General features: G+C 48.3%; 5 protein-coding genes across 5 annotated transcripts; 3 read left to right on the top strand and 2 right to left on the bottom strand.

Moving 5' to 3' along the window:
• Positions 1 to 172: 172 nt before the first annotated feature.
• On the bottom strand, positions 173 to 3123 carry ASPWEDRAFT_736646 (AFI1/MesA family protein; the record flags this gene model as incomplete). The annotated part of the gene is made up of 4 exons (XM_040839360.1): positions 2631 to 3123; positions 2020 to 2579; positions 1898 to 1958; positions 173 to 1840 (listed from the first exon to the last, which is right to left on the bottom strand). Exons 1-4 carry the CDS (start codon positions 2676 to 2678, stop codon positions 173 to 175), a joined length of 2337 nt encoding a protein of 778 aa, XP_040693444.1. The 5' UTR covers positions 2679 to 3123.
• On the top strand, positions 2912 to 4648 carry ASPWEDRAFT_391729 (putative calmodulin). The gene is made up of 3 exons (XM_040835048.1): positions 2912 to 3358; positions 3427 to 3904; positions 3970 to 4648. Exons 1-3 carry the CDS (start codon positions 3356 to 3358, stop codon positions 4383 to 4385), a joined length of 897 nt encoding a protein of 298 aa, XP_040693445.1. The 5' UTR covers positions 2912 to 3355; the 3' UTR covers positions 4386 to 4648.
• Positions 4649 to 4977: 329 nt separating this feature from the next.
• Positions 4978 to 6395, top strand: ASPWEDRAFT_104557 (TBC domain-containing protein; the record flags this gene model as incomplete). Its single annotated transcript, XM_040827657.1, has 4 exons — positions 4978 to 5352; positions 5406 to 5653; positions 5789 to 6190; positions 6272 to 6395. The coding sequence occupies 4 exons, from the start codon at positions 4978 to 4980 to the stop codon at positions 6393 to 6395; spliced, it is 1149 nt and encodes a 382-aa protein (XP_040693446.1).
• An 828-nt stretch (positions 6396 to 7223) lies between these two features.
• Positions 7224 to 8689, bottom strand: ASPWEDRAFT_37610 (RNA-binding protein; the record flags this gene model as incomplete). The annotated part of the gene is made up of 4 exons (XM_040834727.1): positions 8602 to 8689; positions 8386 to 8542; positions 8138 to 8333; positions 7224 to 8088 (listed from the first exon to the last, which is right to left on the bottom strand). Exons 1-4 carry the CDS (start codon positions 8677 to 8679, stop codon positions 7227 to 7229), a joined length of 1293 nt encoding a protein of 430 aa, XP_040693447.1. The 5' UTR covers positions 8680 to 8689.
• Positions 8690 to 15581: 6892 nt separating this feature from the next.
• ASPWEDRAFT_37618 (6-phosphogluconolactonase) lies at positions 15582 to 16791 on the top strand. The gene has a single exon (XM_040834728.1). It carries the CDS (start codon positions 15807 to 15809, stop codon positions 16602 to 16604), a length of 798 nt encoding a protein of 265 aa, XP_040693448.1. The 5' UTR covers positions 15582 to 15806; the 3' UTR covers positions 16605 to 16791.
• The last annotated feature ends 56 nt before the right edge of the window (positions 16792 to 16847 follow it).

The following is a 16847-nucleotide window of genomic DNA, read 5'->3' on the forward strand; positions in this document are numbered from 1 at the left end:
TTTGTCGTCATACGAAAAAAATGTTGAGATGCATATTTATTGTCTTTTCTGGTTTTCCTTCCCCTCAGAATAAGAGAGAAATGAAGGTATTAAAGCCTTCGAACGTAAAATGGGTATGGTACTACTATAAAAGAAAAACTGTCGTTATGTATGTTCTACTGATGCTGATGCATCAGCTTCGTTTTTGGCCATCTCCCAGTGCTACTCCGACCAAGCTTTGTGGAGGGTTCAATCCAACCCCTGGGCTGGATGCTACAGGACTCTGTGTCGGGTCCCTTTCGCGTTTGACTCGGAAGTATCCCAGCTTGGCAAACCGGCCGAGCTGGGACCAGAAATGTCGGCCTGCGGGGTGTACCGCAATCCGATCTAAAAGGTCGACCGTCGCTTCGCGGACGGTCACGTTTGGGTGGAATAGACCCATACTGAGGTAGAAAAGACCTGCCTGACTCTCTGGTGTCACGGTAAGAAGCTGGCATATACCGGCGTAGTCCTTGACGGCATGTGCAAATGCAATGTAAATGGCGCCTGCATCAGCATGTGATAGTTTCAGGGTTCGCAGTCGGTCGTGGTGATGGTGCAGATCTGGCTTTTCTATCGGTCGGGCAGGGAAGTACATGGCGGCGATGTCCTGGATAAAGGAATAATACGATCGCGTGGTTCGCCATCCTTCAATCCTCGATACCGAGGCTGCCAATTCTCGTTGCTTGGACATTTCGTCCGCCCAAACGTATCCGTGTCCTCGCAGCGTAGTGGGATCTAAAGGGTCTGCCTGATGACCACTTGGACTATCAGGGGACAACTCTTCATCAGGGCCGATGATGTATAGGTTTGATGCCCCAAATACCGTCTCCTCAAAAGCAGCGGCAACCCGCACAAACTTCGTGATATAAGCGCGCCATTTTGCCCGAATCGAATTCTCCCCATACCGGTTGGTGATACTGCGGTGGATATCGTCCATGAAGAGATTGTCTCCACTAGGGTCTGTATTGCTCTGAGATACACTGTTAGGTATGAAGGAACTCTGCTGCTGGAAGTACAATAGCCCCTCAGTCACGGGCGCCGGCTCGATATGAGTACTGATCTTCATTCGACCTGTCGGCAAATCGCAGAGCAAATCCCACCACTCGGGATGATTGGCGAACGTGGGATTTGTCACTCCGGCAATGAAGCCAGGAACTTTCAGCAAGTCGTCAATCTTGGTTAGATCGGTGTAAGGGAATGCGTGCCGGGTAAATCCACGCAAGATCCCACCCGATGCAAGCGCACAGGCCGCAAGAACGGCCTCCGCTACCTCCCCTGAGGGACGATTGTGTCCCAGGAATACCACGCGCTTCTGGGTAAGCATCGCGTTGATAAGAACAATAATTGGGTGCGTATTAGCGCCACTGCTCGTTAAGTGAGGATGGACAGGGAACGGTTGAGGTGAGGTAGCATGAGGACCGGAGAAAGTTTGGATGAGTTTAATGAGGGAGAAATCACCCACGATCTCCGGCCATATAACCGTGGGGACTTTGACAGGGATGGGGATATCATTGTAGACGACTTTAGACTCGAATTCATGCGTATCTCGGGGGAGCGAGTATGGTATCGGTTTCCTTGGTGATGGTGGGCATTCGTCTTCGCTGGGCTCTCCCTCATCTTCCATTCGTTGATTGATCATCTGCTCGAACTTTTCCAGGAACATATCCTTTGAATTACTGGCCTGTAATATCTGACGCTCCAGGAGAGAAAGCTTAGGCAGTAAGGAAAGATCCATGGAGTTCACCGCATGGTAAAGCGACGCCAGCGTTTCTGGATATGGGTTCTTGAAATAGTCCTCTAACGCCAGTAGAAGTAAAGGCTAATGCTACGGTCAGCTCGAACTCCTTATTTCTTTCTGTTTCCAAGGACTACCCACTTTATATATGTGAAGAAATGAATGGCGCGTACATATTGCCATGGCCTTGACGACCGCACCTCTGTAACTCAGTCAGCCGCAACGAAAACCAGCGAAACCCGAAGAATGGAAAAGAGACATACCGTTTAACTGTATTGTCCTGCTTGGTATTTACAAGATTGAGGACATACATCAACGGTGGTCCCTCGCCACCCTCATCCTCCTCATCACTGCTTTCTTCCTCTTCCTCTTCAGATTCATCGCCGTCATCGTCGCGACCGCTTTCCCCATTCCCTTGGTACCTCGCCTTCGACTTCCTCTTCTTCTTTTTCCCGTCTATGGAGTCATCGTCACCGTCCGCGCCCGTATCTTTGTGCAGGAAGAATATTGTCCAATCCTGGCTGCGAACGTGTGTCTGGTCCGGAAGCATCAGTTCTGCCAACATACTCTCGTCACCACTAATGGCGGCAGGGTACTGGTGCTCCATGATCGGACCCCGGTCGATGTGGAAGGAGGCAACGAGGATGTATTCCACATGGCGTTCCGGCGAATCAAGGGGGTATTGTGACTTGTGTCGTCGCGGTCTATAGCTTTGAGGGGCATTGCCGAAGGAGCGACGGTGCAATGACGTCCTGGAGCTGCTGGGCGATCGCTTAAGAACAGAGGGCGAGGGAGACAATCGGGGCAATGCACTGGTTTTGGACTGAGTGCTCGAAGTAGTGGTCAGCCCTGGACCAGGATACGCAGAGCCAGCACCGGGGGAGGCATCGTCGGAGGGTCGATAAGGAAGCGTGGTGGACATTTTCGCCTCTGGGGGTGGAATTCGATTATTGGAGAAACGGGGAAGGGAAGTGCTCCGGCAGCAGGTCTAGAAGAACAGTAGCTGCATAGTCGATATTATTCAATGCACCCCAAGAACATGACTAAGGACATCCAAGACATGGTGGTCAGCCAATTTGATTGATCAAGAGGAGGTTAAGTTGCTGATCGACAGTGGCCGCCATATTAAATTCAGGGGCTTCTGGAAAAGGGATGTCTCGAAAACGCACCGATCTCCACAGCGGGGAAACACCACAGCAGTAAGGGCCTCAAGGTAGCCAGCAAAAGAAGCAAAGACCATTGCTTATGAGGTTGTAGCCATTTCCATTGTCATTGCCACCGCAATTTCATCGCTGCTATGACAGTCTTCATCTGATCCAGTCCATCGTCCAATTATTTCCCCGATCGCCCACCATCGCCTCTTCAGCGCATGCGGAAAAGCTCCCCGCACGTGCTCCAGCCCGGGCCGACTCTACGCCGAGCCAATGCTCCGTTTGTTTACTCCTTCGTAGATAGACGGTGAATTGAGCACCATCTCCTCGCATATTGCTGGACTGATATTGACCGGGCTGGACTGACCGGTTTTGTCTGTTTTTAGCAGCACTATATGTGCGATAATTAATTTCCTCCAGATAACTGATACAAGTCTTCAACGCCATCATGGTAGGTCTCCCCCGCAACCATGTCAACAGACCAGTTGAATGTGCAATATAGCTAATACAGCATCAAAGGTCACCCCAAACGCACCATTCAGGCCGTCTCCTCTATCCTTTGGCTCCCCGAGAGCCTCTCCTTTCCGTCGTCCATCTACACCAAACTCCCCGCCAACACAAGGGCGCCCAGGTACCCCGGGAAGTTCCCCAGGCCGGGGATACACTCCGCTCCAATCCCCGAGCAAGCTGAACCAGTCATATACCGTCGAAGACGAACAAGCGTCTCCAAAATCGGCCAGGAGCAATGAACCCATTCCTCAGCCCAAGTTCACTAGAGAGTTCCCTCCGTCGCCGACCAAAGGAGCAAATTCGCCTAGCAATGGATCGCCCATAATGAGGAAGCAATCACACGACATGATGAATGTCACCAAGGATGGGGCTGTCAATTTATCACCGGCACAGCTGAGGGAAATACGGGAGGCTTTTCAGGTCCTTGATCGGGATAATGATGGGTTGGTGAACAAGGACGATGTGGCTGATGTGCTGGTGAACGTGGGTGCGTAACTGGACCACTCCCAGACAATACTGTGGACAAGCACTGACTATCCCTATTGATTTTAGGCCAAGACTCGTCGCTATCTACCCTGTCGCAATTCTTCTCATCGGGAGCAGGCCAAACGATCAACTTTCCTACATTCTTGAATCTTCTCTCTAGCCTGTTAGCACCTCTCTCACCCCGTCAGGAGCTTCTCAACGCCCTGGCTGCTTTTGACGACGACGACAGTGGTCAGATTGATGTAGCGGAATTGCGGGATGCTTTGCTGCACACGTCGCCGGAAGACGGAGAGAGCCCGCTTACAGAAAGGGAGATTGATGAGGTTTTGAATGGATTTACCGGACGCAGAGTATTTGGAGGTAAAGGCACAAGGGTTGGTGGCACAGGCAAACGAGGAGAAGTGTTCCGATACCAGGAATTTGTCAACGGGGCCATGGGAGGTATGGAGAATGGACGACGGGAGAATGAATCTGCTAGATGATGAAACGGGATGAATTTGGGTATGGCGTTTGGGTAGGTCAGGATGTTCTATACACAGGCGCTGGAAGCTACGTTTATCGATCATTAGATTTAGTTTGACGACTTTTGGTTTGGATAAATTGATGCTATGACCATGGCAAGCTGTCCACCACGAGCCACGACAAATATTCCCCAACCACGTGGGCATTTTCACCAGATGATACCTGATTAGATATTGAACCAGTAATATTGTTCGCAGTCGTAGTAGAAATCTATTAACAGAACTCAAGGCTAAGGAGTAATTTCAGCGCGTCGCGTGTCCCCGCATTCCACTTCGGCAGAAACAGCCAGCCATCCCAAAAGCTCGCTCAGTTAGTGAGTGACCTTAGTGTCACTGAAAGGAAAGATTAAAATCCTCCGATCTACCCCGTACAGACTACAAAACTTTGACTTGGAGGTGGTTGTTTATTTTGTTTCACCCATCAGAAAGATGCTTCGCCCCTGCGGCTGCTCAAGCAGAAATCATTTGCGCTGAAAGAACAGTCAAGATGTCGTCGTCCTCGAAACCCACGCACTCCCGCCTCAACACCCTCACCTCGCCATCGCCGCGGACGATGCGAACTCTCCGGAAGATCCAGTCGCATCAGGTTCTTTCATCGAGTACCTCTGGATCCCATGCGCCAGATTCCCGGCACTCGAATGCGCGCACATCCGCTGGCTCCGAAGACTTCTCTCTGACTGACTCGCCGCGCAGCGTTCGGACACATCGTCGGGCACGATCCAACAGTGATGCGGGATCTCGGGAGGCCGCTGCCAAACAGACTCTGAAGCGACCGGCCAGGAAAACGGGGTCTGGATTTGGGATTAAGAGGTCGGTCTTGGAGACGGTTTTGCGGGATGGGCCGCAAAGTGGGAATACTTTGGAGGGACTTGAAGAATTGCGATACCTTGTGTTATCGACGAGGGTCGAAGCAGACGCAGATGGAATGGTATGTCCGAAGGGAATTTACCTGATGATGCATTTTTGCTAACTACTTCATAGTCGTCATACAGAATCTACCTGTGGTTGGCCCTACTCAATATACCCCCCGTCCCGACAGACGAATACCTCTCCCTCATCCACCGGGGTCGCTCTCCAGAATACACCAAAATCCGCAATGATACCTTCCGCACCCTAGCAACGGACCCCCTCTTCAAACGCCGCGTGACAGAAGCAAGTCTAATCCGATTATTGAACGCCGTAGCGTGGAAGCTGCACGACGCCAAAAAGCCCAAATCGCGGCCATCGTCGTCTCGCCGTCGCGAAATGGAGCTCCTAGTCAATAGTCCGCCGAGTATTGCAGAAGAAGACGACGAGTCAGCGCTCGTGATGGACGAGTTCGACTCGCCTCCTCCCGCCAGACGCGCCGCCGCCAGTAACATGAGCGAATCGGCGATTTACGTGCAGGGCATGAATGTCCTCTGCGCACCTTTTCTCTACGCGGCCCGTAGCGAAGTCGAGGCCTTTGCGCTCTTTCACTACTTTGTCACCCGGGAATGTCCGGGCTATATCCGGGGAGCCATGGACGGGGTACACAGGGGACTGCGGCTGGTGGATAGGTGTTTGGAGATTGTCGAGCCCAAACTGGCGGCCTATCTCTTCTCCAAGGGCATGCAGGCGGAACTCTACGCTTTCCCCTCCGTCCTGACTCTATGCGCCTGCACTCCCCCTCTCCCAGAGGTTCTACACCTGTGGGATTTCTTATTCGCATACGGACCTCACCTGAACATCTTGTGCATTGTCGCTCAGCTGATCCGGATGAGAGATACCATCCTCGAAAGCCCAAGGTATGTACTGCACCTGACATATGAAATCAAATCCTTCCCGCCCCAAGTGGTAAGTGACACATAATTTCTGACCTGTCTCAGTCCAAACAAAATCCTCCGTTCCTTCCCTCCCCTCGACGCAAAAGAGATCATCGCCTTGACCGTCTTGATCGTCCGCAAGATACCCGATCCTCTCTATGCCGAGCTGATAGTCCATGCCCAGTAACTACAGTAACTACCTAATTGTTTCCTGTGACTCAGAACCCTGGCATATCGACTATTGGCGGGTCTACCTACACCTGCCTACATACATAACATGATATGACAGGATTCGACCAACCAACCTTCTGTATTTTATTGAAAATATTTTTTCTTTTCTTTTCTTTCTGATGTGATTTGCGATTTGACATGTTAGATTAATATTCCTTTTTTCTGAGTCTTTATTATTGTTTTCTGTATGGCGTTCCTGGTTTTCCCTCGATCCACCCCATCCACGAGCACGTTACCTGTACAACTGAACGAGATGACCCCTACGAAATGACAGAAAAAGAATGTATTAATAAATTAGCTGTTCGGAATGATAATGAGCAAATGAATTAATTACTTGAACGCACTTTTGTTCTTTTTTTTACTTGATTTTCGATGTATATATATATATATATATATATATATTTGCGTTAGTAACGTAATTTGACACCATAGATGAAAATGAAACCTAAGCAGGTAAGGTAGAGGGATAAATTGATAAATAGACAGAACAGCTTCGAACAAAAGAGATGGTAGTGATCTTCGATATACCTTGTCCTCATTTCTATCAAAACTCAGTTCGATATGATAATGTATGCTTTTAACATCAACAAAACACAACACAACATAACATAACATCAAAAAATACGCCATAAATGTTAACAAAGAAGAGGTTTTGACAGATGATGCAATTAGATTTAAAAAAAAAAAAGTTGAAAAACGACTGTATTGAAATTCAAAACAAGATCAGATATCAGATATCAAAAATGAACGACTGGATTTGAAATTATTCAAACAAGGTCCATACATGTCATGCAGCAATAGCTTTCCGTCCAGTTCCTGACCCATTCACCACCAGTGACCCGTTTACTACTAGCGGTTGACATTTCTCGATCTGCTGCGTGGGGGGTGGTTCTCTGGTTCCCTGGAATCTGCGATCTGGGATGAAATGGGCTTTGGTATATTGTGTGGTTGGTGGGGTGTGAGTGGTGCGGTTTGGAGGTGATGTTGATGTCGATGTCGATGTAGATGGAGTGGCAGTAGTCGCGCAGTGAATGCTCCTATCGATACGGACTCTGATCTTAACGCCGAGGAAGATGGAATTGTTGAACATGGTGACGGCGCGTTTTGCCTCGTCTGGTGTGCGGAGAGTGACTCGGGCGAAACCTCTGCAGCGGGCTGTCCCTGCTTCGAGGGGCACTTCGCATTGTTCGATTGTGCCGGCTTCGCGGAGGAAGTGGCAGAGGCCCTTTGCGTTTGTGTTTGGGTTGAGGTTTTGGACGAAGATGGAGCGGCGGTTGGAGAAGCGGGTTGGGTTGTTGGATTTGTTGGTGTTTTGCGTATTTGTGTTTGTGTTGATATTGGTGTTGGTGTTTTGGGTGGATGTTGAGTTGTTGTATGCGTTGGACTTGCGCGGGTTTCGTCGGTTCATGGACATGCTGTTGAGAGATGTGTCGTGGAGTGGTTGCATGGGGGAGACTGGATAGGATGGGAGGACGGTCAAGGTGAAAGGGTCACAAAAGGAGGAGTGGAGAGCTGGCGAGTGTGGGTTTGGGAGTTGTTGCGATAATGTGTCTGTGTAGATGGGCATGAACTGCTGGTTCATTCCCATTGGGTTCATGATTTGGTTGTATTCTGTGCCTTGGTATGATGGTGTTGCAGGCATCACTGGTCTGATATCGTTAGCAATGATCACCACAAGTATATATAGATTTAACTCACTCTGGGGATATGGGAGACGGTGGTACTGCCAGATTCTGAGTAGCCCTAGGAGGAGTCGAATACCCGGACACATAGGTCGAAGGAATCACACAAGTCGGACTCTTAGTCGGACCAGCAATAGGTCTGGTAGGCGAACTCGTTCGACAAAGCGTCACGACCAAGCTCTGACCCTCCCATCCATTCGTCGATAACCTATCTACCCAAACTGTCAGTTACCATGCCCTAACAGACGACACGATAATACACACGATAAGTCCTCCACGCCTCATCCTCATTCTTCACGATAATCTGGCCCAACCCGGTAGGAAACCCATGCTGATCATCGTATACGACAGCCTGCCGAATGTGCAAGGCAGTTTGGCGTACTAGATCTTTCAGTTCTTGCCAGCGGCAATGCGCTGGAATCTGTCTTCTCAGTAAGACATGTCATCAAAGGGAAATCTACTGACGAACGGGAGGCTTACCCCCTGAAGAAACAGAACGAATTCGTCCTCGGTCATCCTGTGTCTTGTTGTTCTTCCTTTGTCACGCGGTGCGGGCATGATGCAGGCAGCCACTGAAGCTTGCGGGGAGATTTATATGTAACTGCGAAGATTGAGACTGTATATCTCCGACGGACTGGATAAAAGTGATAGAAGTGCTGGATAGTAAGCTCGAATTGCGAGCTGAGTGGTGTGTCACGTCACTGGAAATAGAACAGTAAGCAAGGATGTCTTGTTTGATTCGATTTGGATCTTCCTAGATGGAAACCTTGTCCAGGAATAAAAAGGCAGATTGATATTGGCATGGCTTACCTCGACGGTTAAGAGACGAGAGTTTTATGCAGCAGAAGCAACTGAGTCACAGAAGACGGCCCAATAAATAAAGAGCAGCAAGGATGGCAGAAGGAAAAAGAAGAGAAAAGAAAAGAAAAAGAAAGCTGAAGACGGATGGATAGATAGAGCTACTCAGTGCAGAGAGTCCCACAGCTACAGCGACTTAATCAGGATGGAAAAGAAGGGAAGAAGAAGAAGAAGAAGCGAAGGGAGGACGGAAAAGAACCTGAGGCTGGAGGGAATCGAGGTGGACTGGAAAGACAGAGCTGCATTGGACGAACGAATGAACGCGAGGCAGATCTGGGATTCTGGGATCGAAGCTGGACATGTCAACTGCTTCCCGCAGTGGATATTATTGTTATTATTATTATTATAATTTAAGATGGTTATCATGGATGATGCGTAGGCTGCAGGATGTGATGGAGAAAAGAGGAGAAAGAGGCAAAAGAGAGAGAGAGAGATCAGAGTGGGACATGAAGATGGATGATATGTCTTGCAGCAGCGATGAAATACGAAAAAAGCAACAATTGAACCTTACTTTTGCAGTGTAACTTTTATTCTCATTATTCAGCTGAAGCTGATGAATACTGAATACTACCGAGTATATAACAGGATACCCATTGAAGCCATCCACGGCGTACTCCGGATCTTGCAATGGATATAGGCCAGAAGATGCAGCTCTTGGCATGTCGAGTGTTACACCGCCAGATGAGAGAGAGAGGAGAAGAGATGCATACGAGTGCGTATGGAGAGTGCGTATAGAGGCAGTCAGCCAGAATGACAGGAGGACAGGAGGCAAAGATGAGAGATCAGAATGTATCTTTGCTTTTTATTCCCCTCTTGGATGACAGGATATATCATTATCGACGCGAGGGTCAACACTGTCAAACTGATGATTGTCAGTAAATATATAGAGAATATGTTAATAATAAGACAATAAGATTATAATATAATAATATTAATAATGAACAGCCAGCCATTCAGAACCTGATTATACAACCGTTGAGGGAATGTGAGCTGTCACTTTCTGTCGATACATACAGAATCCACATTGCCACGCCCCTGAAGGCGAGAAAATGTGTAGCTGAAAGTAAATATTAATCGATAGTCATTAAATACTAATCAGTAGCCACAGCAAGAGGGGAAATACGATATAGTAATAAGAAATCACCATCATTGTCACACAGCAGCAGCATTCCTGATAGTTGAGTTTCTTGTTGGGATTTCCTGACTGGAGAATAGCCAATCCGGCCAGAAAAGCAACGGTGGCTAAAACACAGAACATGGCAGGGATGAGGCTATGAGGCTATGATGTATCATGGATTCATCACAGCCTTGTTCGACTGTCGAGTTCCGACGATGATCCTTACTGGATGGATGGCGATCATCAGATCTGGGGTCACAGTCCACCGTCTGTTCTGGCTGGGATAATAATCGACTTTGATTGCCGAGTTAAATTATCATCAACAGTATTATCACTTCTAGTGCACATCATCCGTCTGTTTCACCTTTCACCTTTACAGAATAATTGCCCAAAGCCAAACGACAGAACGGTGTTTTATAGCACTAAAAATCGATAGTCGGGATGATCGATCGATAGACAGTGTGCGCTCCTCATCTGTCGTACCGTGGAACCGGTATGATCTTCCACTACTCTAGAAGAAATCTAGCATCATCAAGAAGATTACTCGGTAGGGTGTATGAGGAATGTGAAAGTGACAAAACTAGCGAAACTATCGCAAGGGTAAAAAGTTGAAACCAAACTCTGTTCCTGGCCCGTCCTTGATGATCGAGTCCGTGACTGACCATCACCATCTGATCCACCCGGTTGGGATACGACGGTCAGACAGTGACCGAGTGACGGGTTTGTAGATCCTGACAGACGAGGAGGGAGTGAGGGGTAGTAGAGGGATGATTGTATCATGGCAGGAGGATCTTCATCCTGAAACAATAGATTAACATTGTTCGAGAAGCACACTGGTGGAGTGTGATGATCGACTGACAGTTCCCCTTTCTTTCGACTGTTTCGACAGCGAGGAGAATAATCAAATCATGATTAGATGGATACATGTCATCATCCCTTGATGATGATGACTCTATGAGTTCATTTACTGTAGATGTGTATCATTCCAGTCACATCATTCACATCTATCCAGTATACTACCAACTACATACTACTGCACAGCAACCCAATAACCCAGAATACAATCACAACAATAACATCAAGTAAAGATCTTAATAATCGCAAGCCCATCCAACATGTGGCCAACTTTGTGGGGTGAAGTAAAATGAAGAAAAACAAGACCCACTGATCATCCCCCAAAAGGGGTTACAGCCTGTGTGTATCCTTTGTCCCGACATCCTTGTCCTACGAGTCAGTAAACAAGTAACTACATAGTAACTAGTAAGCAAGTAGACGAAGGCCAATGCCAGATTGATCAATGATCAGACACTATTCCAAAGGATCAGGATCGTGTGTGATGATTCCACGATCATCAGCAGTAAGGGGGAGGGGTAAAAGAAAATTAAACATGACTCCATCATCGACATGGAGGGGTATCTATCTACCTACTAACCTAGCTAACTAACTACTTAGTTACGACTTACTACCCATGTATGCAAGTATGCAAACAGTCTAGCTCACCCAGACTAAAAAGAAATAGTTTGCGATAGTCTAGTTTTACATTTCGTGAATCTCAACTGTTGGCCCCGGTTGTGTATGGCACGACACTAGCACGAGTACCTGACTAGTGGACGCCCCATACGCCCGTAGTAGCAGGATGCGAATGCATGCCATGCCATGCCGAACGCTGATCTATCTGTCAACCGGTCCCAGGCCGGAGTGGATTTTGTCTTGGTTGGGGCCCTTCTGGGGTGGGATTGACTTTGCACGGTTGGAAATGGACTGGCGCTGGTTCTTGGGAGGGGATTTGGAATTGCGCATTATTGAGCTGCCTACTACCGGCTTTCTATGTAGGATGCGTAGTTGATTGAGATGTTCAGTATGATTGTATGGTCATTTCGTCGTGATATGCACTAAGTTACATCAAAGCATGTAGTCCATGCAGTACAAGAAGAGAAACAAAAGAAATCCTATGCTCTAATACATCGCTCCAAGGGTATTTCAAAAAGAATACAAATGTAAAACACACGAATCCAGAGTCTCTTTTCTCCGGATTCCGCACTTTCTTCGTGCGATGGGGATGGGAAGCAAAGCAGCGATCGTGGTGATTTGCCTGGTCATGCGATGAAACGAATGAATCACGGTGCAGGGTATGATCAATCCTCCCATCGAGTTCTTCATTCCAGAAGCCAATCGTCTATTCCATCAGAACCTTTTAAGTCTTTTCCCTTTTCCTCCGCGCATACCCGATTGCGATGACACAGTGCGCATGCACTTTCTCACTGTAGTCCGTCGCGATTCTCTCCGGGTCACTCATCGGTGTAGTATGGTACGGTGAAATTGGTCGGAATCGTTTGGCTGTGCGTTGCGGGATTGTGGAAGGGGCTGGCTCCGAGAGACGATGGGACTCTTGCGAAAAATCGAAGTAGATGGATGGATTGGGTCCTTCACTCTATGAGTTGTTGAAAAAAATAAAGAAAAAGAACCAAAGCTGTGCCAGCACAGTCCGTTGTTCCCACGCGATATCGTCTAAAGCGAATGGTCGAAAAGCAGGAAATGAAAGAAAACATCAAAGAACAGTCGGGTCGAAAATAGGCGACAGAAAATTCGACTTTGTTCGTTGGAATGGTTTTCCCCATTTTTTTTCTCTTTTCTCTTTGTTTTGGTTTGTTTCAGAGAAATTTGGGCAGAATTTTTTTTTTCTGGCTCATCGAATGAACCCGACCACCGAGGCGCAGCGACTGCAGTAATACGAATTCATTCCGAAGCGAACAACACCGGGCGACGACTCATTCTCGAGACTCATGGAACGCTGACAGCGCGAACAGCGGACAATGTCGAAATTCATGGATGCCGGGGCGGATTCCGTGGATGTGTGAGAAGAAACCCCTTTGGCGCTACCAGAAGGCTGAGGTTGGACTTGGACGGAGGGAGAGCTCATGATGAAGGGCGGGAGTCGGGCGGTTGTTTTGGTGACGGATGAGGGATGAGGGATGAGGTAGTGGTGAGTTAAGAAAACTCGGGGAAAATCAAAAAGATAATTGTGGCAAGATGATTGAAGGATGGTATGGAGAGGATTTGGGAGAGGTTGAAAGGTGGCAGTTGGTAGCAGAAGAATTGAAGTCTTAGGCAGAAGAAAAGCAGCCAGACTCGTGACGGTGGAAAAGAATAATGAACGAAGCGAATAATGCAGGCTGTCGCAGAATCTATATAACCAGCGGAAAAGCGAGCGCCAAGGGAAGGATAAGAACTTAAGGGTCAGATCGATCCACTTTTATCCTTTTGGTCCTTCCTTTTCTCCCTGCTGGAGTTAGTGGAAAGGAGAGGAGAGATGATTTGGAAAATTGAGAGAACAGCAATCAATACCGGATTGAGGGTAAGGCACTGGATGGAGTGGAACAAGAGGAGCTGTTAGACGGCATGTGGGTTCAGTTTCAGACTGATTCGGAATGCCTTAACAATAACCACATTCAGAGTATTCTATATAGATAATAAAATGGTAGAATAACAAGATAATAAGAAGATAGTAATAATAAGAATGAGAATACCAGATATTCTGTCATGTGCATTCTTATTCTTGTCTTCTCATCAATCTTCTGCCTTCCCTTTGACTGGTGAGATCCATCAGCCGGCTACTACTTACTAGCCCAGTGCTACTGACCAGGTCCGAGGGTCGTGTCGTCATGGACTGCACTGTTGCGATCGTGTTGGCGATCCTTTAGTGTGTACATATTCTGTAATCGCCTCTGTATGATTCCTTTTCTTTTCGTTCAGGAGAACTCACTAGACGAGGCCCTAATCAATATGTTCTGCTCCACCGTTTGCTATGCTGTACCTACTCTAATCTACCTCCATCTACATACAACTACAGATACTATATACCTACTGCATATCATCTATTCTACTGTACCTTACTGACTGTATTTAGATAATACTCTGTGACTGTAATTCAAGATGAATTCAGTGTGGCTACTGGCTACAGCCTTGTAGCTCGTGCGAACGGTGGCCGTGGCTTTGCTGCATTCCGTGAGGCTGGAGCGACTCCACTCCGGTCGTTTCAGAATCCGTGACTGACATGAGCCGAAATGGAGTCAACTTCTGCTTCTCCTGTCTGGTCAATCATTCCTCGCGCATTGACGATGTTCCCCTATTCCTCCTCCTCATCACCTCTCCCATCACTCTCTCCATCTGTCATGATTTCATTTTCATCACTTCCCCATTTCATTATCCGGCGAAAAAGGGGCTGTCATTCTGCGATCGTCCGACGTGAAACCGAACATCTTGGTCCACGCTGGAACCCTACCCCAGAGCTGATGCGACCGGGCCACTGTGTCCATGTGCTCTGTCTGTAATGCTTCTCCTGACTCCTGAATGTCGAGTCCCTGTCTGTTCAGCTCAGTTGCCTTGTCTTTCTTTTCTTTTTTCTGTCCTGCATAGGTAGATGGGAAGTACAGGCTGTACCCGCTATACCAGTAATATGACTGCTTCATCCTATCCAGATGCGGTATTTTCTTTTTCTCAGCTGTCCTATTTCCCCTTCAGGACTGTCTAGTTTTTGAGTAGTACAAACGACCTCTCAGACCCTCAGACTCATCTGCAGTCCAATAGAGACATATCCATCTTCACCCCATATCACCACTACTCCCAACTATACGCATGTGAAACATACCAGTACAAGCCACTGATCCGGTGATGCTAAGGGCTAATCGATCGCACGTTGTCCGCCCTGAGATTTGCACGACATCCATGTCACCGGATCCTCTGACGAATATTCGCTGACTCCATTCGACTGTCTTCAACTGCATCTACTTTGTAAACTCCGCACCCTTCCGTCGAGCAATAATCCTGATTTTGTTTCCCAAGACAATAATGAGGCGCAGTCGTCTGTCCCCCCAACTGTCTCTGCAAGATGGTGTAATAGCGCGTTATCACTCTGACTGTGTTCTTCTCTTGAGTCGTTGGCGGTCCTGCACGAGGACGAATTCGTCAATCCCCCCAGCATTAGCTGCATCGCCTAAGCGGTCGGTGCTAGAGTTACTCTCTTTGAATTAGGCTATTGTTAGAATGCGAATCCCCGTGGTATGTTATCTCATATCCGACGACCGACGCTCAAGATCGCGCATTCTTTTCGTATATCCAACTTCCTTCCCATCGTGACATGACATCACTCTCTACCCCTCGATGGAATGAGACCCCTGGTGGCCTTAATGCCTAAAAAGGACCCCCCACGACGATCGCACACTTTTCGCTTTGGGGGAATGGTGAGATCAATGTGAGAATGTGAAGAGTTATCCTCCATCGCGCCATCCTTATCTTGAAGCCCGGTTAGGGTTGAGGTTTCCCTTTGGCAGTTCGACATGCCCGAACCACGACGTCATCGCGGTTGAGGTTGACAGCGGATGCAGTAATTCTCCCGAATGCCTTCCACCTCTGCCAGCCTGTTGGTTTATCTTTTTTATCTTTTTTTTTTTTTTCTCTATCACCTCTCTGAAACATTGTTGCTTAGGTTATTCCCGATCATTGGAGGCAACGATACCTCAAACGCCCATCTCACCAATCCTTTGCATTCTCGACACTCGCTGATCCGGCCAATTCTGGTCCGTCTGTGACGGTATTCAGCAGCCCCGCTATACCCCGCCGACAGTTGACCGAAACCACAACCACACACCCCTGAAGCAACCTCGCTTTTCTTCCTTCTTACACACATCACATCTTGACTATCATATCCATCATGGCTGCCTCCGCCCCTCAACTCTACAGCTTTCCGGACTCCGGCTCCTTGGCCCAGCAATTAAGGCCTTATATCCTCCGGTCTCAAAATGCTGCTCTGAAACGCCACGATACCTTCCGCGTCGCAGTCTCGGGTGGCTCCTTGCCTGTCGTTCTGGCTAAGGCCCTCCTGGCTCCCGGTGACGGCTCTCAGGAAGATACTCCTCAGTTCTCGAAATGGGAGATATTCTTCGCCGATGAGCGTATCGTGCCCCTCACCCATGAGGACAGCAACTACTATCTGATCAAGAATGAGCTTCTCAACAAGATCCCCTCGGAGCTGGGCACCCCGTCTGTGCACCCGATTGATGACACCCTCGTCAACCAGGACCCCCAGGAGGTTGCGGATGCGTACCAAGAGGATCTGATGCGCTCGTTCGCCGCCAAGGACAGCGTCAAGCTCCCCGTGTTCGACCTTATTCTCCTGGGCTGTGGACCTGATGGCCACACCTGCAGTCTCTTCCCTGGACATGACCTACTGCGCGAAAAGGACGCCTGGGTGGCTGCATTGAGCGACTCGCCAAAGCCGCCCCCGAAGCGCATCACCCTTACTTTGCCCGTTGTTACCCACGCCTACAACATCGCTTTCGTCGCCACTGGAGGAGGCAAGAAGGATATCATGAAGCAGATCTTCGATGCTGAGGAGGGACGGAGCCTCCCTTGTGCTCTGGTTAACCAGGGTGCGGGAGAGAAGGTTAGCTGGTTCACCGACCACCCGGCCATTGACGGAGTTTCTTTCCCCAGACGCGGAAGCTTGTAATTGGAGAGTCAGCATGTCGAACTGAACGTTTAAAATGAGTGGAGTGACTGTATCTATACTCAACGAAGTTTTCTTACGCCCTCGTCAACGCTATTAGACCATGACTGAACAAAAGTATTGATTCATTAGTGTACTCCGTATCATATCCGGGAATCCATGCAATAAAATACAAATAAACATATTAAACTATTTGCTATCAATGTAAATCCCATCTCAAACAAACCAATCTGTGCACCCTGTCAA

The sequence above is a fragment of the Aspergillus wentii genome (assembly GCF_001890725.1).
Source record: "Aspergillus wentii DTO 134E9 unplaced genomic scaffold ASPWEscaffold_2, whole genome shotgun sequence".
Classification (NCBI taxonomy): Eukaryota; Fungi; Ascomycota; class Eurotiomycetes; order Eurotiales; family Aspergillaceae; genus Aspergillus; species Aspergillus wentii.